At 37.8% G+C, this 24,924-nt stretch overlaps 1 protein-coding gene across 4 annotated transcripts in view; it reads left to right on the plus strand.

Annotated features, from left to right (window-relative positions):
- The window catches only part of Mlh3 (mutL homolog 3), a 47,895-nt gene that overhangs the window by 14,901 nt on the left and 8,070 nt on the right, over positions 1–24,924 (plus strand). Inside the window, exons 1-9 of one of the 4 annotated variants that reach the window (XM_046440842.2) lie at positions 1,037–1,177; positions 2,388–5,734; positions 8,141–8,239; positions 8,921–9,006; positions 9,841–9,945; positions 11,629–11,701; positions 18,142–18,213; positions 19,806–19,917; positions 21,421–21,580. In XM_046440842.2, coding sequence (XP_046296798.1) covers positions 2,449–5,734; positions 8,141–8,239; positions 8,921–9,006; positions 9,841–9,945; positions 11,629–11,701; positions 18,142–18,213; positions 19,806–19,917; positions 21,421–21,580 — 3,993 coding nt within the window. In that variant the 5' untranslated portion in view covers positions 1,037–1,177; positions 2,388–2,448. Of the gene's footprint in view, positions 1–1,036; positions 1,178–2,387; positions 5,735–8,140; positions 8,240–8,920; positions 9,007–9,840; positions 9,946–11,628; positions 11,702–18,141; positions 18,214–19,805; positions 19,918–21,420; positions 21,581–24,924 lie in introns of those variants that run through there. The other 3 variants (XM_046440843.2, XM_046440845.2, XM_046440846.2) reach the window with 3 other exon arrangements.

A 24,924-nucleotide genomic window follows, 5' to 3' on the forward strand; every position in this document is an offset into this window, starting at 1 on the left:
CCATCCTTCCATCTCTGAAAGTGACTATTTGCAAATAGGACTTTTAAAGAAATAATTAAGATTAAATAGGCTCTAATCCAATCTGACTGGGGTGTCCTTACAATGAAGAGGAAGTTTGGACACAGATATGTGTATGAACAGACAAAAGACCATGTGAAGACAGCTATTCACAAAGCAAGGAGAGGCCTCAGAAGAAATCATCCGTGCCAGCACCTCCTGAACTGCGAGAAAATAAATTCCTGCTGTTTAAGCCACCCAGTCTGGTATTTTGCTATGGAACCCTAGCAAACCTAATATATGCAATAATCAGAATTTTGCTTCATCAGCCCCAGAAGTCTGATTTGGTTTGGTTAGTGACTGAATATATTTCCAATAGTAATTAGGCTTAAATATTTTGTCATAAGATCCAATTTTTTAAAAAACAAGATTTCAATGAAATTGAGACAGCAGAACTGAGGATTGGTTAACAACTCCCAAAGCATTTATTCTCAGTGCTCTTAAGAGTTCTGCTTTTCGTCAGTTAGGAAAGAGGCTGCCATGGCGTTGGGAAGATACCAAAAAAATCAGTGAAGGAAGACCTAGAGTCTTATTTGTAAACTGAGAGAGTTGAGCTAGTTTCTCAGTCTGTTCCAACTCTGTAAAATCATTCTAAGATGGAAGGTTCCAGATTTGGTCACTGAATGCTACCATAGGTCAGACACTGTTCCTGGCCGTGGGGTACAGCATAAATAATAACGGACAAAAAACCAATCCGTCACATCGTGTACATTCTAAGGGGTGCAGGGGATAAGCAAATAAACGAAATACACTAAATTAAATAGTAGTATGTGCAAAGGAGAAAAAAAGAGAAAGGATAAAATAAAATTACCAGAAAGAGGCCGGGCCCAGAGACTGGTTCAAGGCCAACCTGGGCAAATTAGTGAAAACCTGTCTCGGAAAAGAAAGGAGGGGGGTGGAGGGGGATGAAGACGGAGCTGGGGAACTTGGGCTAGGAGCGAGAGCTCTGGGGCAGGTAACACCTGTGCGCATGCGTGCTGGGTGTCGCGGGCCGAAGCGCGCTCGCGGCAAGTCCGTGAAGCGCATGCTCGTGAGCTAGCGCGCACTCACTGGAGCCCAGGTGCGCGCGGCCGGCGCCCGTGGCGGTTGATATCTGAGAGCTGGTGAAGCGCGTTTCGAGGTGATTTGGGGGAAGGCACGTGGCGAAAGGACGATCCCGCGAGCTCTTCTACCACCAGAAGGGCTCTGGTGGCAGCTGCGGGCCAGCCTTTTGAAGCCAGTGCGCAAGGGCCCCGCGAGGCTCCTGCGGCCTTCCGACTGCGCGGGCGCCTTAGCGGGTGACCGGCGAGTTACCTCGCAGGCGGGGGAAAGGGAGGGGTGGAGCCTGAGGCCTGCGAGGCCTGGCGGGAGAGACCCGGCCTGCGGTCTCCTGGCCTTCGTAACTCCGCACTCGCACGACTTGGGCTGTTTCTCCAGGAACCTTGGCTCTGGAAGTCCTGGGATGTAATTAGGAAATCGTTGCTTTGGGTTTAATCAGAATACTTATTAAACACTCACCTCATCCCACCCCACCCTGTATGCTGTCCTCTGCTAAATTAACCATCCGAGGTTCTGCAATTATAAGCCCTGGTTTTACGAGGTTTGGAAAACCAGCCACCTGCAAAGGAGTGCAGCCATGCTTCCCTCTCACTTAAGAAGAATGGGGTCCTTTACTGCTCACAGAACCTTAGTTTTTCCTGCAAGAAAACTTAAAAATCAAAGTCTTATATGCAAAGGAGTTTCTCTGTCTCATCCATTCTGTTCCCAGCCTCTTCCCTGAGGCAACTACGTTTAACCAGTAATAACAACAAGTCATCATAATCTCTTAATGCCTGTCTCGATAGAAAAGTTGGTCTTTTTTATTTCCTCCCGTGGCTTTACCTTCCTACTTACAATATCTTAGCACTTCATTATAAGTTTTTCTAAAAGTCATGGTTATTGTGTAATGTATGTTACGAAACTAGCTTGGATTTTTTTTTTCATGAATAATTTCTAGCTAATGTTTCTTAGCTGAATTTAATTTAGGCATCTGTTTTTGGTGAAGTGGTTAGAATTTCGAATACTGTCTTTACGGGTCAACATCAAGTTAATTATGATTTCACTTAAGGGCATGTGGGATTTAGAAAGAAGCAATGAAATTATGAGTGCCTCTTTGGATGTTAAGTCCATTGCATCAAGCATTAGTTGTGTGATCTGTCTAGAAATAAGAGGGATAATTTTGTTTTGTTTCATAACTTGGTTTAATAAGAGATTCCATTTACCTCAAATGATATTTCTTCATATAATACTTGAGAGAAATGGATAATGCTGTGTAACTCTGAAACTTTGATAGTGTTTTTTTCCCCCAATAGGCAATTATTTCCATTCAGAGAAGGAAACCAGTGCCTGGCATTCTCATCACCTCTACCTGCCATGATCAAGTGCTTGTCAGTTGAAGTACAAGCCAAATTGCGTTCTGGTTTGACCATAAGCTCTTTAGGCCAATGTGTTGAGGAACTTGTCCTCAACAGTATTGATGCTGAAGCAACATGTGTGGCCATCAGGGTGAATATGGAAACCTTCCAAGTTCAAGTGATAGACAATGGATTTGGGATGGGGATTGATGATGTGGACAAGGTGGGAAATCGTTATTTCACTAGTAAATGCAACTCGCTAGAGGACTTGGAGAACCCAAGGTTTTATGGTTTCCGAGGGGAGGCCTTGGCAAGCATAGCTGACATGGCCAGTGCTGTGGAAATTTCATCCAAGAAAAACAGGACAATGAAAACTTTTGTGAAACTGTTTCAGAATGGAAAAGCCCTAAAAGCTTGTGAAGCTGATTTGACTAGACCAAGTGCGGGGACAACCATAACGGTTCATAACCTATTTTACCATTTACCCGTGAGGAGGAAATGCATGGATCCTAGACTGGAGTTTGAGAAAGTCAGACAGAGGGTAGAAGCTCTCTCACTCATGCACCCTTCTGTTTCTTTCTCTTTGAGAAATGATGTTTCTGGTTCTATGATTCTTCAACTCCCTAAAAGCAAAGACATATGCTCCCGGTTTTGTCAAATTTATGGTTTAGGCAAGTCCCAAAAGTTAAGAGAAATACATTTTAAATACAAAGAGTTTGAGTTTAGTGGCTATATCAGCTCTGAAGCACATTACAATAAGAATATGCAGTTCTTGTTTGTGAACAGAAGACTGGTTTTAAGGACAAAGTTGCATAAACTTATCGACTTTTTATTAAGAAAAGAAAGTACTATATGTAAGCCAAAAAATGGTTCTGCCAGTAGGCAGATGAATTCAAGTCCTCGGCATCGGTCTACCCCAGAACTCCACGGGATATATATCATCAATGTGCAGTGCCAGTTCTGTGAGTATGACGTGTGCATGGAGCCAGCAAAAACTCTGATTGAGTTTCAGAATTGGGATACTCTCTTGGTTTGCATTCAGGAAGGAGTGAAAATGTTTTTAAAGCAAGAAAAATTATTTGTGGAATTATCAGGTGAGGACATTAAAGAATTCAGTGAAGATAATGATTTGAATTTATTCGGTGCTACTCTTCAGAAACATGTGTTCTTAGATGAGAAGCATGACCAGGGCGGTTTCCAGGAAGCGTGTAATAATATTTTGGATTCTTATGAAATGTTTAATTTGCAGTCAAAAGCTGTGAAAAGAAAGGCTACTATAGAAAATATAAACACACAGAATTCTGGGGATTCAGAAGCTATCAGAAGAAAGACAAATGGCTCATTTTTGTACACTTATGAATCAGATGGCCCCAGTCATAGTAATATGACAGAGTTATCATTATACAACAAAGACAGCTGTTGCTTAGAATCAAGGATGTTAGAACAAGAGACAGTTGAAATATCAGAATCAAGAGAAAGTGAGAAACATAAAAAATCTTGCTTGGAACATAACTCTTTAGAAAGTCCATATGGAATCAGTTCAGAAATGTTTTCAAGCCCTTTCCAGATACAACATCACTTTGAGGAGAGTGGGGTAGATTTAGAAGTACAGAAAGAAAGTACAACTGCTAGTGGCATGGCTGCCAACATATTGAAAAACAAAAGAATTCAGAATCAACTTGAGAGATTTGAAGATGCTACTGAAATGGGATGCCAGTCTCTGCCTTTTGAGACAGGATTATTGAGCATACATAGTGCTCAGAGAGAAAAAGAGCCCAGTGATTGTGGAAGAATAAATGTTTTTAGGTATGGACAAGTAAAATTGTGTTCCACTGGCTTTATAACTCATGTCCTTCAAAATGAGCAAACTAAATCAACTGAAGCAGAACATTCATTTAAAAATTATGTACGGCCTGGTCCTTCAAGTGCCCAAGAAACATTTGAAAGTAGAACATGTCATTCATTTGAGACTCCAGACATCAAAGGTTTAACCAGCACTCTAATTAAAGAATCTGCTCAACTGCTGAGCAAAAATTTTTGCAGACAAAATACAAGTTACGGGCTAGAGAACAAACCTAGAGCAAAATGCAAAACTGTTACTGTTTTTCAGGAAGGTGATAAAGAATCACACACAGGTTGCTTATTGCCCGATATATCCTCTTCTTTCCCTTGGTGTAGACAAGTTTCAAATGGTATTAAGAAAACAGATAAATTGATTGGTTCCTCCAAACCTGTAGGCCGAAAGAAGCTAAGCTTGACTTCACAACTAGGATCTTTAGAGAAGTTTAAAAGGCACTATGGAAAAGTTAAAAATCCTGTAGATACAGAAGTGGAAGAAAATAATATTGAAGTTATTGCCAATCTCGGTCCTCAAGTCAAACCTGACACTCCACTGAAAGACAAGAACCACTTAGAAAATTCTGACGTCTGTAAAATCACTACTATAAATTGTACCAACTCAAATGGTAGTTGTCAACCAGTAAGTCACATCCTGTGCTCAGAGAAGTTTCCACTTTCCAAAGAAGATTGTTTGGAACTACAGATGCCTTATTTGGAAGAAAGTCCTGTAACTCTAATGGAGTTGTCTCACTTGAACAGAAAACCTTCGGATGTTGAGAAGTCACCTGAATCATTGGCCTCTAAATTATCCAGATTGAAGAGCTCTGAAAAAGAGGCTCAAACGATGGAGATTAGGAGTCATTTTATTGAACTTCCAAATTCAGATTCCAGCAGGGAAGACAGTAACTTGTACAGTGGGTTAAACCTAGATTTTTGTGAGTTGTTTAAAAATGAACCTGAAAGAACAGACAGCAGCATCCTCCCAAGGTCAGATACTGTCATTGAGGTTACTGAGGATAATTCCCTCAATGAAGACAGTGAACTGCATTCAGGCAACAACAAAATGGAGAACACTGCAAAACCAGACACTCCTTTGGAGTTACCCCGTAGTGATTCTAAAATTATCGCTCAAGATTCAGATGTTCTCATCAGAGCTTCAAAGCAACAGATAGGAAGTTCTGATTCTCCCAGTGGAATTTTAATGAATCAGATAGAAGATATCATAGCCAACCAAAATGAAATTTGTTCCTGGAGTAAGAAGTCTAAAGGAAGAGCTTGTTCTGAAAACGAAGAGTCAAACACATGTTCTTTGGATTGGCAGCAGCATTTTGATGAAGCCCTGGGAAGAATGGTTTATATTAACAAAGTCACTGGACTTAGCACATTCATTGCTCCTGCTAAGGACATTCAGACTGCTTGTACTAAAGACCTGACAACTGTAGCTGTGGATGTCATACTTGGGAATGGTAAGTAGTGTTCACTGGCATGAAGTACTTTTGAAGATGGGAATAATGGCCAGGAGTAGGGAATTGTCCAAAGAGATGATCTCAGCAGACAGAGTTCTCGAAGACTGATTATAAAACATGTGTTTTATGGTATACGAAAATTCTCCAACACTAAATACAGAAATACAATGAAGGGTTCACCTAGGATGTAAGTGTATGTATACACATCTATGAGTGTGTGTATGTGTAAGAGGAAGGGCAAAACAGCCCATTTTAATGAAAATGGTACTACTTAATAGCCTAGAAGATCCACAGTGCTTCCCTATCCCATTTCCCCCCTTCCCAAACCCATAACTCCTCTAGAAACTTTAAAGAAATGAAAGTTTCTCTCTGTGGCTTCCAGGCTAAGGGTAGAATGATTTTGTAATCATCCTCCATTTTCCAATGAAACCTATGGCTCAGTGCAGTACTATTTTATGAACTTTTTCCCCCAGAAAGTAGCACTTAATCATAAATTTTCAAAATATAGGCTGAATATATACTGTCATAACCATACTTTTCGAGTGTACTTTATTATAATGCATATGGTAATCCACTTGATCTGTTTTGGGTATAAGAAGATGTTATTCTGGAGCATAATAATGTGACTTTTAGATCTTTATGAGGTTACATTAGACCTTGGACTAGAGCTCTAGGTTCTCAGGTCTCAGTCAACAAAGTGACATTGTTTTGGCAATGTGTTGAGAGCCAGATGTTGGAGATGGTAAACCTGCTTTCTGTCTGACTATACTCTTGGCTTTGCACTAGGAGGATAAGTGTTAAATCTGCATCCGTATTAAAAGTCTTGAATGCTGCAAAAGAATGGATATTATATGAATGTAATTGGAAATTAGCTTATAATTTTTCTTTATGATGATTATATCAAGCAGGGGCCTCTGGCTTTATATAAGTTAAATAAGACCTTTATTTTTCCTTGTTTTACAGTTTTTTCCTTGTGAAAAAAGATAACTTTGGATAGTTTCAAAGTATTCAATAAGAGGAGAAAATGCTTCTCTTTCAGTATTGCTCCCAAGACTATCAAGTTGCTCTTAAGGCAATTTTATGTAGTTTTCAATTTAGGTCATTTTAGACCTGATTTTCACAGAATGCTTATCAGAAGTAAATTTAAGGCACCAACACCTCATCTTCCTGAAATGCAACTGCTTCTGATATGGTGCCAAGAGATAGTTGGGTTACATTCAACTGCAGATGATTGTTGCCAAAACAAAAGGGAAAGTCTTAGCTGCCATACTCAACATAAACATTTGCTCCTGCTAATTAAATCTAGATGTTTAAACACTTCAATCCACTTAACTTTTTGGAATAGTTTTTCTTTTAATGAACTTTTTGAAGGTCATGTTAACTGATAGTTTCCTAATGAAGACTATCTTTGTATAGAAACAAGTTCATAACAAGATGATTCCTCAGCACCCTCCACTCACGTGGAATGTTACCTTTCTGGAAATAGTTTGTGCACAGTGGTGCATTAGGACATGGTTGAACCAAAAATAAAAATGTTACATGAGATAATTTCTGTTGAACTGGGGATTGAACCCAGGAGCCCTCAACCATTGAGCCCATATCCCCAAACCTTTTTTATATTCTATTTAGAGACAGGGTTTCACTAAATTGCTGAGGCTGGCTTCGAACTTTGATTCTTCTGCCTTTGCTTCCTGAATCTGAGATTATAGGCATGTACCACCATGCCCACAAGAAATTATTAAGAAGTAAATTTTATTGTGTAGAAGAGAGGATACTTTATAAAGGTAATTTTTTTGTGGGCGGGGGGACCATGTGTTGAACCCAGAGATCTTAATCACTGAGCTATATCCCCAGCCCTTTTTATTTTTTATTTTGAGACAGGGTCTTGCTACGTTGCTTAGGGCCTTGCTACGTTGCTTAGGGCCTTGCTAAATTGCTGAGGCTGTCTTTAAATTTCTGACCCTCCACCCTCAGCTTCCTTAATTGCTGGGATTATAGGTGTGCGGCCACCATACCTGGCAACATTGTAGGATAATTAGCAACATTCCTGGCCTTCATCTGCTAGATGCCAGAAGCACCCTTCACTCAAGTTGTGACAATGAAAAAATGTCTCAGACATTGCTGAGTACTCCCACCCTATGCAAAATTGTCTCCCATTGAGAATCACTGTGACCTTAGTGTCTTCACTCTGTCTGGTATAGATGAATAATTGGACTAAACATTAATATGGATGCCTAAATTAGCAGATTAATTTCATTAAAGAACTTCTGATTCTCAAGCTAGTGTTTACTAGTCTGCTTTATGTCTTCATTCAGTTTGTAGAGAAAGAAATTTATGTGATTTAATTTTTAATAGTTTATTTGTATGTTGAGTTTAAATTTCTAGGTTTTTCTTTTTGATATTTAGGGTCTCAGTACAGATGTCATCCTTTTAGAAGCAACCTTGTTCTTCCTTTCCTTCCAAGAGCTCGGGAAGAGAGGACTGTGCTGAGGCAGAATAACAGAGGTGGGGGCACTACATTTCTGGGACACCTCTTATACACCTACTACCTAATGCAAAAAACAAAGCAGGGTTGCATTATTAAGCCTGATCAGTGCCAGCTGTGTCTTACTGGAACCAGGAACTCCCTGCAGCCCTATTTAACAGCAGAACTAAGTAATTCAATGCATGCATTTAGATCAGAAATTACTTTTCCAGACTTGAGGTCAGTACTGGGTGATTATGCATAGTCTGTGGTGTCTTGTGATTGAGGAAATGTTTTGTTATTTTTAAAGATTGGAGTTGCACTCCAAGTTATAGTAGTTTGATCTAAGCAAAACTTTTTGGAAAAAGTTACAGACATTTTTGTTTGTTTGTTTGTTTGTTTCTAAAAATAAAAAGTGTATTTTTACCTAAAGGCAGTGAGGCTACTATTTTGAACCATAGTTTCTTCTGGACTTGTATTCGGAAATCTTGCTATCAGTTTGGAGAAAGTCTATAATGTCAGAAGTTACAGTCACAACTCTAGTTTTAAAAGTAACATACCAAACAACTTAGAGATATAGTCTAGCAAACTCTGAACATTTGTAGAATATTGGAATAATATGTCTGATCCTTAGTCTTGAGGCTGCAACCAAACAGGACAGACTATTCATTCTTTTTTCCTGAGCTTCATGATGCCAGCTTCACCTGTCTCCTTTGTCTTAGATGCTGTGGATGATGCTGTTGGTAGTGAATCCCTTCAGTCTTTGTTTTCAGAATGGGACAATCCAGTGTTTGCCCGTTACCCAGAGGTAGGTCTGTAGCAATTTTTATTTGCCTGTTATTTTAATTTGAATTTCATTTAAGCTGGGTATGGGCATGAATAGCTATACTAATTTGTAATTATGAATGGAAACTAGGCATGTTTCCAAATGATTTATTTGGAAATTAATTTCTAACGTAGAGAGGAGGAATCATCATTTTGGAAATTCAGGCAATTTGAATTAAATGTGTATAATCAGTGTGCATCAAGTGAATGCATTTACCCTGACCTACAGCTTTAGTAAAATATTCAGAGTGATGATAATAAAAGCATCATTAGATAAAGCAGTGAATCTTCTATTGGACAACAGTTCATTGTTGGACCTGGGTACATGTTCTGTTCTCACTGCATTATCACAGAATGTTCTATGTGTGTTAATGAGGGTGTATAATAGGTGAACATTTGAATACTGATTCTTCAGTTAAGCTATCTTTAAGGACTTGATCATGGAGCATAGACAAAGTGTTCTGAAACAATATTGGTTTTTGTCAGTTATTTTGTTTATGAACAAAAAAATATTAAGGGAAAACTGGGGAATGAAATTCACCAAATTATATTGTTATATCATGTGATTTAAAATGTGATGATGAATTCCATTATTGTGTATACTTATAATGCACCAATAAAAATTGTTAGTTAAGACTAATTCTTGGGACATTTTTAATCTATAAATTCCCTGAGTTCAACCCACCTTTTTTAGTTTATTTGAAATTGAATGCTTTTAAAGGATTTTGAAATCTGGTAAAACAGACATAAAAAATCAAATTTATGTCTGTAGATTTAAAAAATTAAAATTTAAATGATGGTTTTGATGTCTCCCTAGGTTGCTGTTGATGTAAGCAGTGGCCAGGCTGAGAGCTTAGCAGTTAAAATTCACAACATCTTATATCCCTATCGTTTCACCAAAGAAATGATTCATTCAATGCAGGTAAAAATTGACTTTGTAATCAAACTACACTAGCTCTTGTGAAATTGGAATAATTTAATAATTGAGACCACATTTGCCGAAGCACTTGGGGCTTATTTTGTTTGTTAATTTTTATTTGTTTTTTGTTCTGGGGCTTTTACCCAAGGGTGCTTAGCCACTGAGCCATATCCCCCAGCTCTTTTAATTTTTTTTAATTTTGAGATAGGGTCTCTCTAAGTTGCTTAAGGCCTTGTTAAATTACTAAGGCTAGCTTCGAACTTGCAATCCTGTTGCCTTAGCCTCCCAGAGTCTGGAGATTACAGGTGTGCATTACCACACCCAGCTGTTTGTTAAGTTTTATTGTACCTTTTATCATCAGAAGTAAAAGCAAGGGATTAATTATAATTACAAAGAAAGAAATGTCCTTAATAGTGTAAACAGGTTTGAAGGTAATGAATTATAGATTCAGGCTTACAGTTTCAAGGAATATTAACACATTTCTATAGAGAATTATATGTAGATTTTATGTGTGTGTGTGTGTGTGTGTATCTGTATTTCAGGAAGGGTAAATTGAACCAAAAAGTACTTTATCACTGAAGTAAGTCCTCATCAGTCCCCCCAACCCCGCTCTTTTATTAAGACTGGATCTCATTAAATTGCTTAGGGCCTCACTAAATTGCTGATGCTGGCCTTTAACTTGGGATCCTTCTGCCTCAGCCTCCCAAGTCATGCAACACTGGGCCTGGCTTGATTTTTATATTAATTGATAGGTCAACAAATATCAATAAATAATTTGTAAATCAATACTGTCCTTTACTGGGCAATAATGCATTTTTTAAAAAATGACCCTCTATTGTGTGGGGCTACAAAGACTTAGGGAACCCCAGACTGATGAGTTCCATTAACCAAAGGGACCCCTCGTGTCATCTGCTTTTCTGTTTTGCTCTCTATGGCTCTCTCAGCCTCCTTGATTTCCAGTTTGGAAACAAATTAGGGATCCAGATAGAAATAAGGGAACTCCCAATGTGACATTGACCTGGTATTGAAGCAAGGAGCAGTTGGTTATGAAACAGACCCTGGACAGTGGAATAGGCTAAGGGATTTGGGGCGGGGGGCTGCCTCAGATATCTGGACAGAGAGGAGCCATCAAGGTCTGAAGTTATTAGGGGCTTTTTACTGTTTTAATAGAGTAACTCTTCCAGAATGGTTTTTCTTGCTTTCACATAAACTTTAAAAAGTTATTTTAGTTCTATTTGTTAGCAATCTGTGGTTATATTAATAATACTCTGGCCATGTTACTTATTACTAAGAATCACTCTGTTGGGAAATTTTCTCATCTACTCTAAAGAGTTATTAGTCTGTTTCTCTTACATGCTTTTTTTGGTCTTCCTTTGTGGTCTCCCTCTTTTCATATCTTATGATCACTCTACTTGCCCATTCTCTCTCTCTCCTGATACTGGGGATAGAACCCAGGGTTGTGCACGTGCTAAGCTAGCTCTGTACCATCGAGCTACATCCTCAGCCTAATTTGTTCATATTTTTTACCTTTCTTAAGGATTCCCTCAGGTTTGGCAGCACCTTATCTCAGTCTTAGATATGAATGTTATAATGTAAACTACTCTAAAATACAGTTTTGTGTCCTATGCAGATGAGACTTTGTTAATTTTTATTTAGCATTGTACCATTTCTTTGAATGTATGGCAGGTTCTTCAGCAAGTGGATAACAAGTTTATTGCCTGTTTAATGAGCACTAAGACTGAAGAGAATGGCAAAGCAGGTAAGAATGGAGGTTAGCCTCAATTAATAAGCCAGCTAATTTTCTGATAACTTCTTTTTTTTCAAATTACTTTATTAGGTGATAACTTCTTTTAAGGTAATTTTTAGTATACAATGCAATTTCAATGATTTGGATAGATGAAGAAAAACTCTCTAAATTAAGAATATTATGAGGGGCTAGGCATGTGGCTCAAGCAGTGGCGAGCTCGCCTGGCATGCGTGCGGCCCTGATTCGATCCTCACCACCACCACATATGACGAAGACTAAAAAATAAATATTAAAAAATACTCCCTCTCTTTAAAAAAAAATTTAAAAAAAGAATATTATGAAATAGCAGTTTTAAATACATTTAGTTTTATGTACATACACATGTATCATAAATAAGACACAGATTAAACTATTAATAGTAGCTGCCTCGGGAGTAAAAATGGCAAAGGGGGAAATTTAATCTTTTACTCTAAAATATTTTATATTGTTAACTTTTTCATAAAATTTCTATATTTTCCCTCTATAATAATAGAAAGCTTATATAATAAACCCTGTTAGATTTATCAAGAGTTATTCAGAATCACTTGATGACCTGATTTAATGAAAAAATAATAGTTCATACAGAACTTTAACTTATACAGCATATACTAAATGCCTGCCCCAGGCCCTAGGGATACAATGATTGGGAAACGTAAGTATGAGGAGTAACAATTACACAAACACATAGTTTTAACTGTAGTTCTTGTTATGAAGGAGAAAGAGAAGATGCTGTAAGAGCCTGTTTTGTCAGGGAGGTCAGAGAAATGTTCTTGGTGAAATAAGGTCTGAAATATGAGTATGAGTTAACTAGGTTTAGAAGATGGGGAATAATGTACACAAGTTGTGATTTCTTCCCCTTTAGCAGGAGCGGCTGGAGATGAGGCTCAGAGAAGTAGCTAGGAACCAGATAGTCAATGCCAGTTACTAGCTTTAATTTGTCCCGACACTGATTTGGAATGATTTGAAAGGTGATTGTTTTTTTTTAATTATTTGTTTTTTGATGTTGATTTGGGGGCAGTTTGTGTCACATCATATTGCATTTTGAAAAGATTGTTCTGGGTTTTTAGAGTGAAGAGTGGATTTTGAGTTCCAATAACTCCAAGAAGAATACAAGGAGGACATTACAATATCTAAGGAATGGTGGTAGCTGGGACCAGGGTAGGCTAGGGAGAAATGAATGCATTGGGAAAATGTTTAGGAATCAACAGGGCTTGGTGACAGATTTCTAGTTTTCTGGCCTACATAGCTAAGTGGACAATGTTACAAAACCAAGTTGGAGATGTAGCAGGCTTGTAGGGGGACAATGTGGTATAAAAATCATGAGTTAGTCTAACTTCTCTTTGAAATATTCCAGATGAGATGTCAAGAATGTTTCTGTATTACAGGTGTTACATTAGAGATGTGCTCTGACCTGACGATATTAATTTGAGTTGTCAGCATAAAGCTTATCATTGAAATCCTGGATATAAACTTTATCTCCTAGAAAAAGAGTAGTGATTGAGGAGAGGTCCTGAATCTAGAATGATTCCAACATTTAACAGCTAAGTAGAAAAGTGTGAACCAGCGAAAGAGATTGTCAACGAACAGCAAGTAAAATAGTGAGAAAACAGAAAGTTATGTTGCAAAGCCAAGACTTTGTGCCAAATACTGCTGAGATGTTTAATAAGATGAGGATGTTTAGTAAGAAGACTGATTTTGTGACAGTGATCAGCAAATGAGAGCTTTTGAGAGGAGAGGAAAAATGCTGATGGTACTAATGGAGACTGTGAGGGAGAGACTCAATCTGTGATTTGGAAGTGAGAGACCAAGGAGGGTGAGGGTATGGGTGAGACAAGACTTTTTTTTTGGGGGGGGGGGTACCAGGGATTGAACTCAGGGGCACTGAGCCACATCCCCAGCCATATTTTGTATTTTATATTTAGAGACAGGGTCTCACTGAGTTGTTTAGCGCCTCACCGTTGCTGAGGCTGGCTTTGAACTCGCGATTCTCCTGTCTCAGCCTCCCAAGCTGCTAGAATTACAGGCGTGCACCACTGCACCCAGCAAGACAAGACTTTTTAATGAAAGAATCTTAAGTGTAATTACGGTAGTCACCCCCCTCCCTTTTAAAATATTTGTTTTAGTTGTTGAAGACCTTTATTTTATTTATTTATATGTGGTGCTGAGAATCGAACCCAGTGCCTCACACATGCCAGGCAAGTGTGCTACCACTGAGCCCCATTTCAGTAGTCACCCCTTTTCTGTGGTTTCACTTTCTGCAATTTCAGTTACCCACAATCAACCAAGGTCAGAATATATTAAGTGAAAATTTCCGGAAATAAACCATTTATAAGTTTTAAATTTCATTCTACTTTGCATCTTCTTCTATCCCATCCAGGATGTGAATTGTCTCTTTGTCCAGTGTATCCACAATGTGTATACTACCTGCCTATTAGTTGCTTGGTAGCAGTTTCCATTATCAGATTGACTGTGATGGTATCACAGTGCTTATGTTCAAGTAATCTTTATTTTATTTGATAATGGCTCCATAGTGCAAGAGTAGGGATGCTGGCAATTTTATTATAATATATTGTTATAACTTTTCTATTTTATTATTAGTTATTATTGTTAATCTCTTATTGTGCCTAATTTACAAATTAAACTTTCTCAGAGGCTTATATGTATGGAAAAAATCATAGTACCTACAGGATTTGGTAAAATCTGCAATTCCAAGCATCCACTGGGAGTCTTGAAACATGTACTTTGTGGGCAGGAGAAGACTGGTATAAGGAATGCTAAATAGTGCAAGGTTCCCAAAAAGACCCGAGTGGCAGATAACCCTGAGTAGCAGTGGAGGGTTGGCTCTAGATTTGTAGACTTACGAGTAAGTGCCTCTAAAGTTTGAGAGCATTTAATTCTCTTTGTGTAAGTGTGGTATACATACACAATAGAAAGAGAATAAAATTATGGCATATGCAGGTAAATGGATACAATTGGAGAATATCATGTTAAGCGAAGTAAACCAATTCCAAAAAACCAAAAGCCAAATGTTTTCTCTGATTGGGGGATGCTGATCCATAATGGGGTGGGAGGCGGCGTGGGAAGGAAGAATGGAGGAACTTTGGATTGAGCAAAGGGAGGGTGGCGAGGGGAGAGGGTATGGGGCAGGAAAGATTGTGGAATGAGATGGATATCATTACCCTATGTACATGTATGATTGTACAAATGGTGCGACTTTACATCATGTATAGAGAGTTGAAAAGTTGTGCTCCATTTGTGTACAGTGAATTGAAATACATTCTGTTGCATGTATAACTAAGTAGAATAAATTTAAAAAATTCTCTTTTACCTTGTTTAATATATGTCAGAGGTCATAGATCAAAGGCAGATTAACCTAAAGTTCTATCAAAATTATCATGAATTATAATATAGTTTTACCATACCTAGAAAATTAATAGATTTTTCTCCTTTTTTTTTTTTTTTTTGGAGTGGTACTGTGGATTTAACTCAAGGGCACTCTACCACTGAGCTATACCCCCACTTTTTTTTTTTTTTTAATTTTGAGATTGGGTCACACTAAGTTGATTAGACTGGCCTTGAAACTACAGTCTTCCTGCCTCAGCTTCCAGAGACACTGGGATTATAAGCATGCGCCACTGTGCCTGCTCACACATGCTAGGCAAGTACTCTACCACTGAGCTATGTCTCCAGCCCCCTTTTTAGGGCCACCTTTTTTTTTTTTTTTTTTTTGGTGGGTGTGTGTGGTGCTAGGTATTGAACCCAGGGCCTTGTGCCTGTCAGACAAGCACTGTACCAACTAAGCCGTATCTCCAGCCCCATCCAGCCCCTTTTTCAAATTTTATTTTGAGACAGGGTCTCCCTGAATTGCTGCAGCAGGCCTTGAACTTTTCAATGCTCCTGCCTCAGCCTTGAAAGTAGCTGGGATTACAGGCATGCATCACTGACTTCTTTGTTGCAGGTACCAAGGGCATTATAGATGGTACTCAAGATGGGTGTAACCACAAGATCTTCAGATGTTCAAAGAAGCAAAAGGAACTATTGAAATTTCTCTTAAGAGTCTATATTAATATTGTTAGATACTACCAGAGTATCTCTTGTAAAAGGGTAAATATTTATATGCTGTTAAAAGAAACCAGAGTACAAGAATGCTCTTAAATATATTTTTCTAAATCAAAATGCAAGTATTTTTTCATAAACACCAAATGCAACCTATTCTTTGATTTAATTTTGATATTTTCGTATTTTTAATGGATAAATTTACAGTGTGTTCACCGAGTGGTGAAATACCAGGAAAGTCTTTACTCCTGTGGTCAATTATTCTTTTAAATTATAATGAAACAAATTCCAGGTTTGGCATTTTATGATGCATGTTTCTGCTTACAATAAAATATAGTTGTTCACTTATGACACCCTAAAGAATAAGGATTCAGGGACTGGGGCTGTGGCTCAGAAGTAAAGTGCTCGCCTACCATGTGTGAGGCACCGGGTTCTATCCTCAGCACCACATAAAAATAAAAAAATAAAATAATAAAGATATTGTGTCAACCTATAACTAAAAAATAAATATTAAAAAAAGAATAAGGATTCATTCATTTATTCTATAAATGTTTATTGAGTGCCTACAATGTGCCAGGTGCTGTTTTATGTGCTGAGAATGTAATAGATAAAAATCTCTGTTCTCTTGAAGCTTCCATCCTGTTGGATTGGAATATCAAAAATGTAGCTTCCATCATGAGTATTTATCTTCTACATTCTGCTTCATTCAAGAAATGGAAGACATCAAGAACACTATGTAGGGGCTTGGGTTGTGGCTTAGTGGTAGAACACTCGCCTAGCATGTGCGGGGTGCTTGGTTTGATCCCCAGCACCACATAAAAATAAAAATAAAAATAAAAATAAAGGTATTGTGTCCAACTATAACTAAAACAAAACTTTTTTTGAGAAGAAAAACTATTTCTCTAGTCAGGTGGAGGCTGGGTTGCAGAGGGTCTTGGTTATTCACATTGGGTTCAGTTCCAACTTTGAGGTTACTCCTTCACAGTTTAAGATTTATTCCATCGTTTTGCTCAAAACAGGATATTCAGTATTCATCAAAACCGGCTGGTGTTCCTCCTATCCTCAAAGGAGTTTAAAATTCAACATTTTAGAGGTTGTTCTTGTGGTTGAACATGCTGTCGGAAAATGTAAAAAAAAAAAAAAATTCTTTTTTTTTCTTCTTTTAATCTTAAGCCCCTGTGCCATGAATTTGATAGTGCCATAGAAATTATTTTAATCTCTTGTAGAACTAGGAAAAATAGACACTAATCACTTTGATTAAAAGCATAAATCTCCACCAGTTGGCCAAAAATAGCAAATTGCAAGCTAAAAAATGAGAGCCCAAAGACCTGCTCTTCAAAAGTGAGACCTGTAGACAGGATCAGCTGGAAGTTTGTTAAATTGCAGAAGCTTGTGTGTCACCACTAACCTAAATCAGAATTTGCATTTCAGTAAGATCCCAGGTAACATGTATGCCTCCAAAGGCATACATGTTCAAGAAGCCTGTCTAAAGCAGCCAGTGGGCAAATCCAGACATTGCCTGTTTCTGAATAACCAGAGAGATAAGAATGGCTATGTTATGACGTGGTTGAAAAGCAAAAAAAAAGAATATTTATTGACACAGTAAAATTATATGGAATTCTTATTTCAGTGTCCTTAAACAAAGTTTTACAGGAATACAGCTATAATATTCACATTTTGTCTGTGACAACTTCTACTTAAACTGAAGGGTAGCCATGACAGATATCATTTGACCCCAAAAGCTTAAAATATTTCCTCTCTGCCCCTTCATAGGAAAAAAAAAATAAAAATTCTAAAGTGTACAAGAAATACATTCTTCATGAGTTGCTGATTATAATAATGTCTTTTTTTTTTTAAAGAGCGAGAGAGAGAGAGAGAGAGAGTTTTTTAATATTTATTTTTCAGTTCAGGCGGACACAACATCTTTGTATGTGGTGCTGAGGATCGAACCCGGTCCGTGCGCATGCCAGGCAAGCGCACTACCACTTGAGCCACATCCCCAGCCCTATAATAATGTCTTAATGACTCTTTTTTGTATTAAGGTTGAATATATAAAGCAAAATTTGTATTTAAACATTAGGAAATGTAGAACTTTAACTTTGTTTTATAAATGAAATACTGACGAACTAAAGAGTTTTTTTTTTTTTTTTTTTTAAATCAGGGATAAATTTATTGTTCTCCCCACAATTTCTCTTTTTTAGGAAATAAAAGGTACCATTGTTGTCACATAGTATACTCTCATGCTTATATTGTTAAATAGGTTGAATGAAACTTTTTCTTCCCCTCCCTCAACATAATGATTATTTTAATCTTGATCTGAGAATTGGAACCTCCAGTTATCCTTATTGATCTTGTAGGTGGAAACCTGCTAATCTTGGTGGACCAGCACGCTGCCCATGAGCGCATCCGTTTGGAGCAGCTTATTACCAGTAAGGATCTCTCTGCAACTAGAAAAGATTTGAGATACCCCAGCAGAATTAGTATAGCTGAAAGTTTTTCTCAGTGGAACTATTGTGAGGAAACATGCATTGTATGTTAGAAAAATGAAGCTGAAGTCCTTCACTTTGTTTTTTTTTTATAACTGGAATGTAATAGTTTAGTTTATTAATACTTACTTGGTCAAAGGCATATTTGCTATATGTTATTATCCACCCAGCAGTACCTAAGGTCTGGGCTAATTTTGAGGGGGGTTGAACCCAGGGGGGCTTTACTACTGAACTACATTTCCGGCCCTTTTTATTTTTTATTTTGAGACAGAGTCCTTTAAGTTGCAGAGGCTTGCCTGAACTTGTGATCCTCCTGCCTCAGCCTCTTGACCTGCGGGAGTTGTATGTCTCTAGGCTAATTTATTATGGCATTCAGCACCAAGATGTGCCTCTTTTCCCACATGATCTTGGTATACCTTCTTCAAGTTCAGCAGGCAAAGAACAGCAGCTCAGAAGGCCAAATATATTGTTTTTATTTTAAAATAAAATTTGTTATTTAATAGTTAGTTTAACCAAATTCAATTATAAAGGCATAAGAAGAAATATAATGTTTCCTTTATACCCTTGTCCCCATCCTAGCTCATTTCTCTTCCCCACAGGCAACCAAATATTAATAATTAATAATAAAATAATGTGTGTCTTTCCAAAGTCAACATATGCTTTTTAATTTTTGCTACACATGTTTGTCTTCATGAGGCAGCATGTTCAACCAGGTGGTAAAATACCAGCAAAATCTTTACTCCTGTGGTCAAGTAATGAAAAACGTTAATATCAAAGAATTAGTGAAGAATCTAGGGAACTGTTTCATAGGCTAGACTGGCAATGGTATTACCACTATTTTCACTTTTTCTTATAAAATATTGGGAAAGATAAAATAAAAACCATCTTAGAAAAACTTTTGCCATTTGAGAAGAAAGCTGATGGATTCTCTTCAGAGACTGGGAAACCCTTCTGATGCACAGAAGAGCCTTCTTGAGCTATAGGATGGCAAACCCATATATTTGCCCAGGAATCTACATTACCACCTCTATTATTTAAATCACATTTACTGCCAGGTGTAGTGAAGCACCTATAATGCCAATGACTCATTAGGCTGAGGCAGGGGGATTGAAAATTTGAGGACAGCCTCAGTAATTTAGTGAGGCTCTCAGCAATTTAGAGAGACCCTGATTCAAAAAATAAAAAGGATTAGGGATGTAGCTCTGTGGTAAAGTGCCCCTGAGTTCAATTCCTAGGAACAAAAACAAAAACACCCTCACATATATCATCTACAGGAACATTGAATTGTTTGTTTGAATGTGAAAATTAAATCTTATACTCCTTACTTTTGGAAAATACTACTCAAATGAGTAAACTGACTATATATTTCCTAGTTTGACTTTAATAATGGAAATCCAAAGTACTGAACTGAACATTGTAAACATATTACTAAGGACTAGAGCACTTATGTCATGGCTGTACCTTACCATGCTTCATTTTTATCTAAACATAGATTTCCCTTCTTACTCTTAATCCATTTATTTTTCTTCTAATAGATTCCTATGAGAAGCAACAACCACATGGCTGTGGTCGAAAAAAATTACTGTCTTCCACTATAATTCCTCCACTAGAGATAACAGTGACAGAGGCCCAAAGGAGACTCCTATGGTTAGTATCACCATGAAGATGTGTTGTTGATAATATAAATTCTCACAATAATTCTGTGAGGTATTAAACATGACTATTGTTCCATGTTCAGAAGAGGAGACTGAGACCAAGAGAAGTTCACATGATGGCTTGTCCACGGTCATAACAATTATAAAGTGGCAGAGCAAGCACTCCATGGCAGTTCTGACTCCAGACGCCGTTCTTTCCACTGTGTCACAGCTGTTGAGTATAGGATAGAGTTGCCCTCATAATTTTTTCCAGGAGTTGGCTTAGAACAGTGTTTGTGCTCTGCTGTTTCTGAAGGCAAAGTAAGTGCAGTAATTGCTTCCATTCTGCTTTGTCTTGGTTCATTCTAGATTTCTCATTACCATAATCATATTAGGAAAAAAGTAAAACACTGAGATGCAAGAAGGGACAAATCATATAGTGAGTCACAAGATAGGACATTTCCCCCCTTTTGGACAGCACAAGTTGTTAAAAATGAAAAATATGATTGTCTATCAATTTAGTTCAAGTTTGGGAATCTGGTGCTGCCAATACATCTTTCTCCCTGGGCATAATTTATACTCGAGGCAGATTCCTTTATTTATGTCCCCTGTTAATCAGGACTTGTCATTTTCTGGCTGTTAATTACCCCCCTGCTTTAATGCTGATTCAGAGCATTTTCAGACCTTATCTTGTGCCTTCAACAAGAAGTTAGCACTGTTCCCCAGTGAAGAATAAAAACTTAGGAACAAGATTTTGAGACAAATTGATTATCTTAGTGTCAAGGATATATTCCAGGACCCCCAGTGGATTCCTGAAAACATGGATAGTACTGAACCTGCATATATTGTTTTTCCTATGTGCCCCAAAGCATGGCCATATATGTCAGAGTTAATCTATCTTTCCATATTTCATGCTGTAGTACCTCCTTTGTTTGTATAACGACTATTGTGTTTTGGGGTCATTATTAAGTAAACTAGGGGCCACTTGGAACCAATAACAAAATCCCGAGACAGTTAATCTGATAACTGAGATGGCTGCTAAATGACTGTCAGGTGCGTGGTGCATACAGCACATGGATGTTTGGGACACAAGGATGATTTTGTGGGACAGCATGAGATCTTCCTATGCTACTGAGAATGGCATGCAGTTTAAAACTTATGCTGGGAAGGTAGTCAGTGGTAGAGCACATGCTTAGCATGTGAAAAGCCCTAGGTGCAGCCCCCAGCACCTAAAAAATTTTTTAATTATTTATTTTTGGAATTTTCCATTTAATATTTTTGTATCATGGCTGCCCACAAGTAACTGAAATCTTGGAAAGTGGAAATGTGGATAAGAAGGGAACTACTGTAGTTCAAATAGAAATTTGAGAATAAAATCCCAAACAAACATATAAGTATGGGGAAAACAATACAGCTTTTAAAGCTTATGGCAATTTTTAAGAAACTATCAGGTACTTGGAACTAGAACTGAAATGTCAGTGAAATAAAAAGTTTACATTTGAGACTATTTCTTTAGGTATTACCACAAAAATCTGGAAGATCTGGGCCTTGAATTTATCTTTCCAGACACTAGTAATTCTCTGGTCCTTGTGGGAAAAGTACCACTCTGTTTTGTGGAAAGAGAAGCCAATGAACTTCGAAGAGGAAGATCTACTGTGACCAAGAGTATTGTGGAGGTGAGACAGCTTCCAGTGTTGAGGAGACTGCTGAGTGAAACCTCAAATTTTGTGGAGAATCTCTATATTTTTCGGTATTTTAACATGCATTTACTGAGTTTGCTAGCAGTTTGCAAGGTGCTAGAAATTCAAAGGTGCATTAGCTCAAAGTGAGGAGGAAGATTTAGATAATTATAGTACAATGAAATTTGGCTAGTAGAGATTTGTTCAAAAAGTGTTATGGAAGTACAAAATGATTACTGTGCCCAGGGAGGGGAGGTGAAGGAAATTGCCACAAAAAGTCTGTTTTGTTTTCTTTCCTCCCTCTTTCTTTCTTCCTTCCTTCCTTCTTTTTCTTTCTTTCTGTTTTGTTTTTTTTTTTAAACAATGGATTGAACCCAGAGGTGCTTAACCATTGAGCCACATCTCTAGCCCTTTGTTGTTTTTTATTTGGGACAGAGACTCGCTAAGTTACTTAGGGCCTTGCTGAATTGCTGAGGCTGACCTCAAACTTGTGATCCTCCTGCTTCAGCCTTCTGAGTCACTGGAATTATAGGTATTTGCTACCACACCTGGCAAAATACAGTTTTCTTAAGAAAGGTTTTGTAGAAAGGTAGAATCTTCCAGATACAGAAGAGGAGAGAAAAGCATTCTTGACAGAGAACCAATGTCAGAGACTTAAAACAGATCTATATGGGGGGAACTATTAATAGATATAGCTCCAATTAAGATATATATGGGGGAGTGTTAGGAGTAGATGAAGGTAGGTAGGTTACCAAGATGAATCATAAAGGAATTTAGCTTTTTATATGGGTACTTGTGTTTCATCCTCTGGTCAGCCGATGAGGAATTTTAAGCAGTAGAGTTAAATACATTTGAACCAGGCACAGTGGCACACATCTTTAATGCCTGCTGCTTGTGAAACGAGGCACCAGGATCACGAGTTCAAGGCCAGCTTGAGCAATTTAGCAAGACTCTTTCAAAATAAAAAGGGCCAGGAATGTAGCTCAGTAATAGAGCACTTGCATAATGTGTGTGAGACCTTTCCAATACTGCAGAGAAAAAAAAAAAAAAGATATATTTGAGGTGGGCATGGTGGCATATACCTGTAATCCTAGTGGCGTGGAAGGTTTAGACAAGAGGATTGTGAGTTCAAAGACAGCCTCAGCAAAAAGCAAGGCATTAAGCAACTCAGTGAGACCCTGTCTCTAAATATAAAATAGGACTGAGGATGTGGTTCAGTGGTCAAGTGCCCCTGATTTCAATCCCCAGTACCAAAAAAAAGATGCATTTGAGATTGTATTTTTAAATATGGTTACTGTATTTATACGTTTTAGCAGAGGTTCAGAAGCCACAGCTGGAATGTGGCCCTGGAGGTGTTAGGAAGGACCATTACTTCTTACTTTATTTCATTTTTTACAACAAATATAATTTATTTTGTTTTGTTGCTTCCCCAGCCATCTTGTTTTCCATTATAGCTTTCCCTTTTTTCTCTACTGATTTAGAAGTTATATACTCCATTCATATCCTTTTAGAGACTAGTCTTGAATTTTTACATGCATAGTTAGCAAAGTTTAAAGGTAATTTTTTTCTCTGTCCTCTTCCTAAACTGTATATAAACATTCCCTTTATCTTCCATCATTCCCTTCTCATCTTCCATGTTTTTGTTTAATATTTTTTTTCCACCTTGTTTTTAAGACTTCAATGATCATGAATTCTATAACACTGACATTAACCAAAATATTTATCAGAGTCTTTGTTTGCTGTTGCCTCCTATATCCTACTTGTTCCTTCTGGGTGGTTTTCTTTTTACCAAAATAAATCTTTTAAAAGTTATTTTGTTAAGAATCCATGAATTATAAGCTGTCTTTGAAAATTCTTTATTTTGCTTTCATACTTGCGAGATTGCCTAGCTGAAAACATCACCATTTATCCTTTAATATTTTGGAAATATTCCACTACTTTTGATTTTCTTTTTTTTTGCCATTGAAGTTCAGTCAGTCTAATTATCACTACTCTGTGGGTAATCTGATTTCCCCCTGGTTGCTTCTTAGATTTTCTTTTATGTGGTGCTGAGGATCAAACCTAGTTTCTCATGTGTGCTAGGCGAGCGCTCTACCACTGAGCCACAACCCCAGCCCCGCTTTTGGATTTCTGTATTTGTCTTTGGTGTTCTGCAGTTCATTATGATGTATTAGTATAGATTTGTTTTCATTTCTTTCTTGAGATTCATCTGCTTCTTCAGTGTGGAAAGTGTACATCATTGTTGCTTCCAATATTGCTGCTCCGCACCCCTTGCCCCCACTCCTGTAAGAAGTCTGCTGGATCTTATCCATATAGTCTCCATGTTTCAGACTCTTTCACATTTCCCATTGCTTTATCTCTAGTACATTCTGGGAAATTTCCTTGTATGTCTTCCAGTGAACTAAAGTCTGTCTTCATTTGCTTTTTAATTATATATTTATACAAGTCTTTTTACTTCAACTACTATTTTTTTTTTTTATTTCCAGAAGTTTTGTTTGGTTCTTTTTTCAAATCTGCTTGTTATTTTTTTCCTTATGATTTTCTATTCCTTTTTCTCTAGCACTTTCTATTTGGAGCACAGGCAAATCAGTCCATTTGCCTAGTAATCTGAGTGACTTCACTGATCTCTAAAATAAAAAGTAGAAGATAGATTTAGTGGCTAAATTCTGTGATAGGTTGATCTGGAGGAGATCTGAGGCAGAGAGAGCCGTTGAGGGGCAATTGCACTTGGTCAAATAGGAGATGATGAGGATTTGACTAAGTCAGCCAATGGAAAGGAGGGACATATTTGAGAGACCTAATTTGGTAGGTAGAATCAATAAGACCTGGTGATGAAGGAGAAAACATATTACCAGGGATTCCAAGGGTTCTAACCTGAGGACAGAAGGATGGAGGTGTCATTAACAGACACAGGAATAGAGAAGGGAAGCACATCTGGCCAGGAGTTGGATTATGATCTTGGTGTGGACACACTGAATGTGACTTCAGGGGACACCCAGCAGGTGGGCTGACCTACAGAGCTAGCACTTGGAAGAGAAATCTGGGCTGTAGTCAAGAGCTTGTACATTTTGGCAATATCAGAGACTGGAGAAGGGTCTAGAGAAAGGAAGTGATTGTCCAGGGAGAACTGGAAGAGCAAAAAATGGAGAGAGCAAAAGGAACACCAGCATCACAGTGTGTATGTTTGGCAAGGGTCTGGAAAGTGATTGCTGAAAAGAGATGGATGAAAATGTCTAAGGAAGAAAGAAATCCAGAAAAAGTAACATTGCCAAAATGAAGAGAAGTTGTAAGCAAGAAGAGACGATAACTGGCTATAAAACAAAGCCTGAGAAGTTGGGTTT

The sequence above is a fragment of the Marmota monax genome, unplaced genomic scaffold (assembly GCF_021218885.2).
Source record: "Marmota monax isolate L192 unplaced genomic scaffold, Marmota_monax_Labrador192_F-V1.1 WCK01_AAM20220418_F8-fsc00017, whole genome shotgun sequence".
NCBI classification, from domain to species: domain Eukaryota; kingdom Metazoa; phylum Chordata; class Mammalia; order Rodentia; family Sciuridae; genus Marmota; species Marmota monax.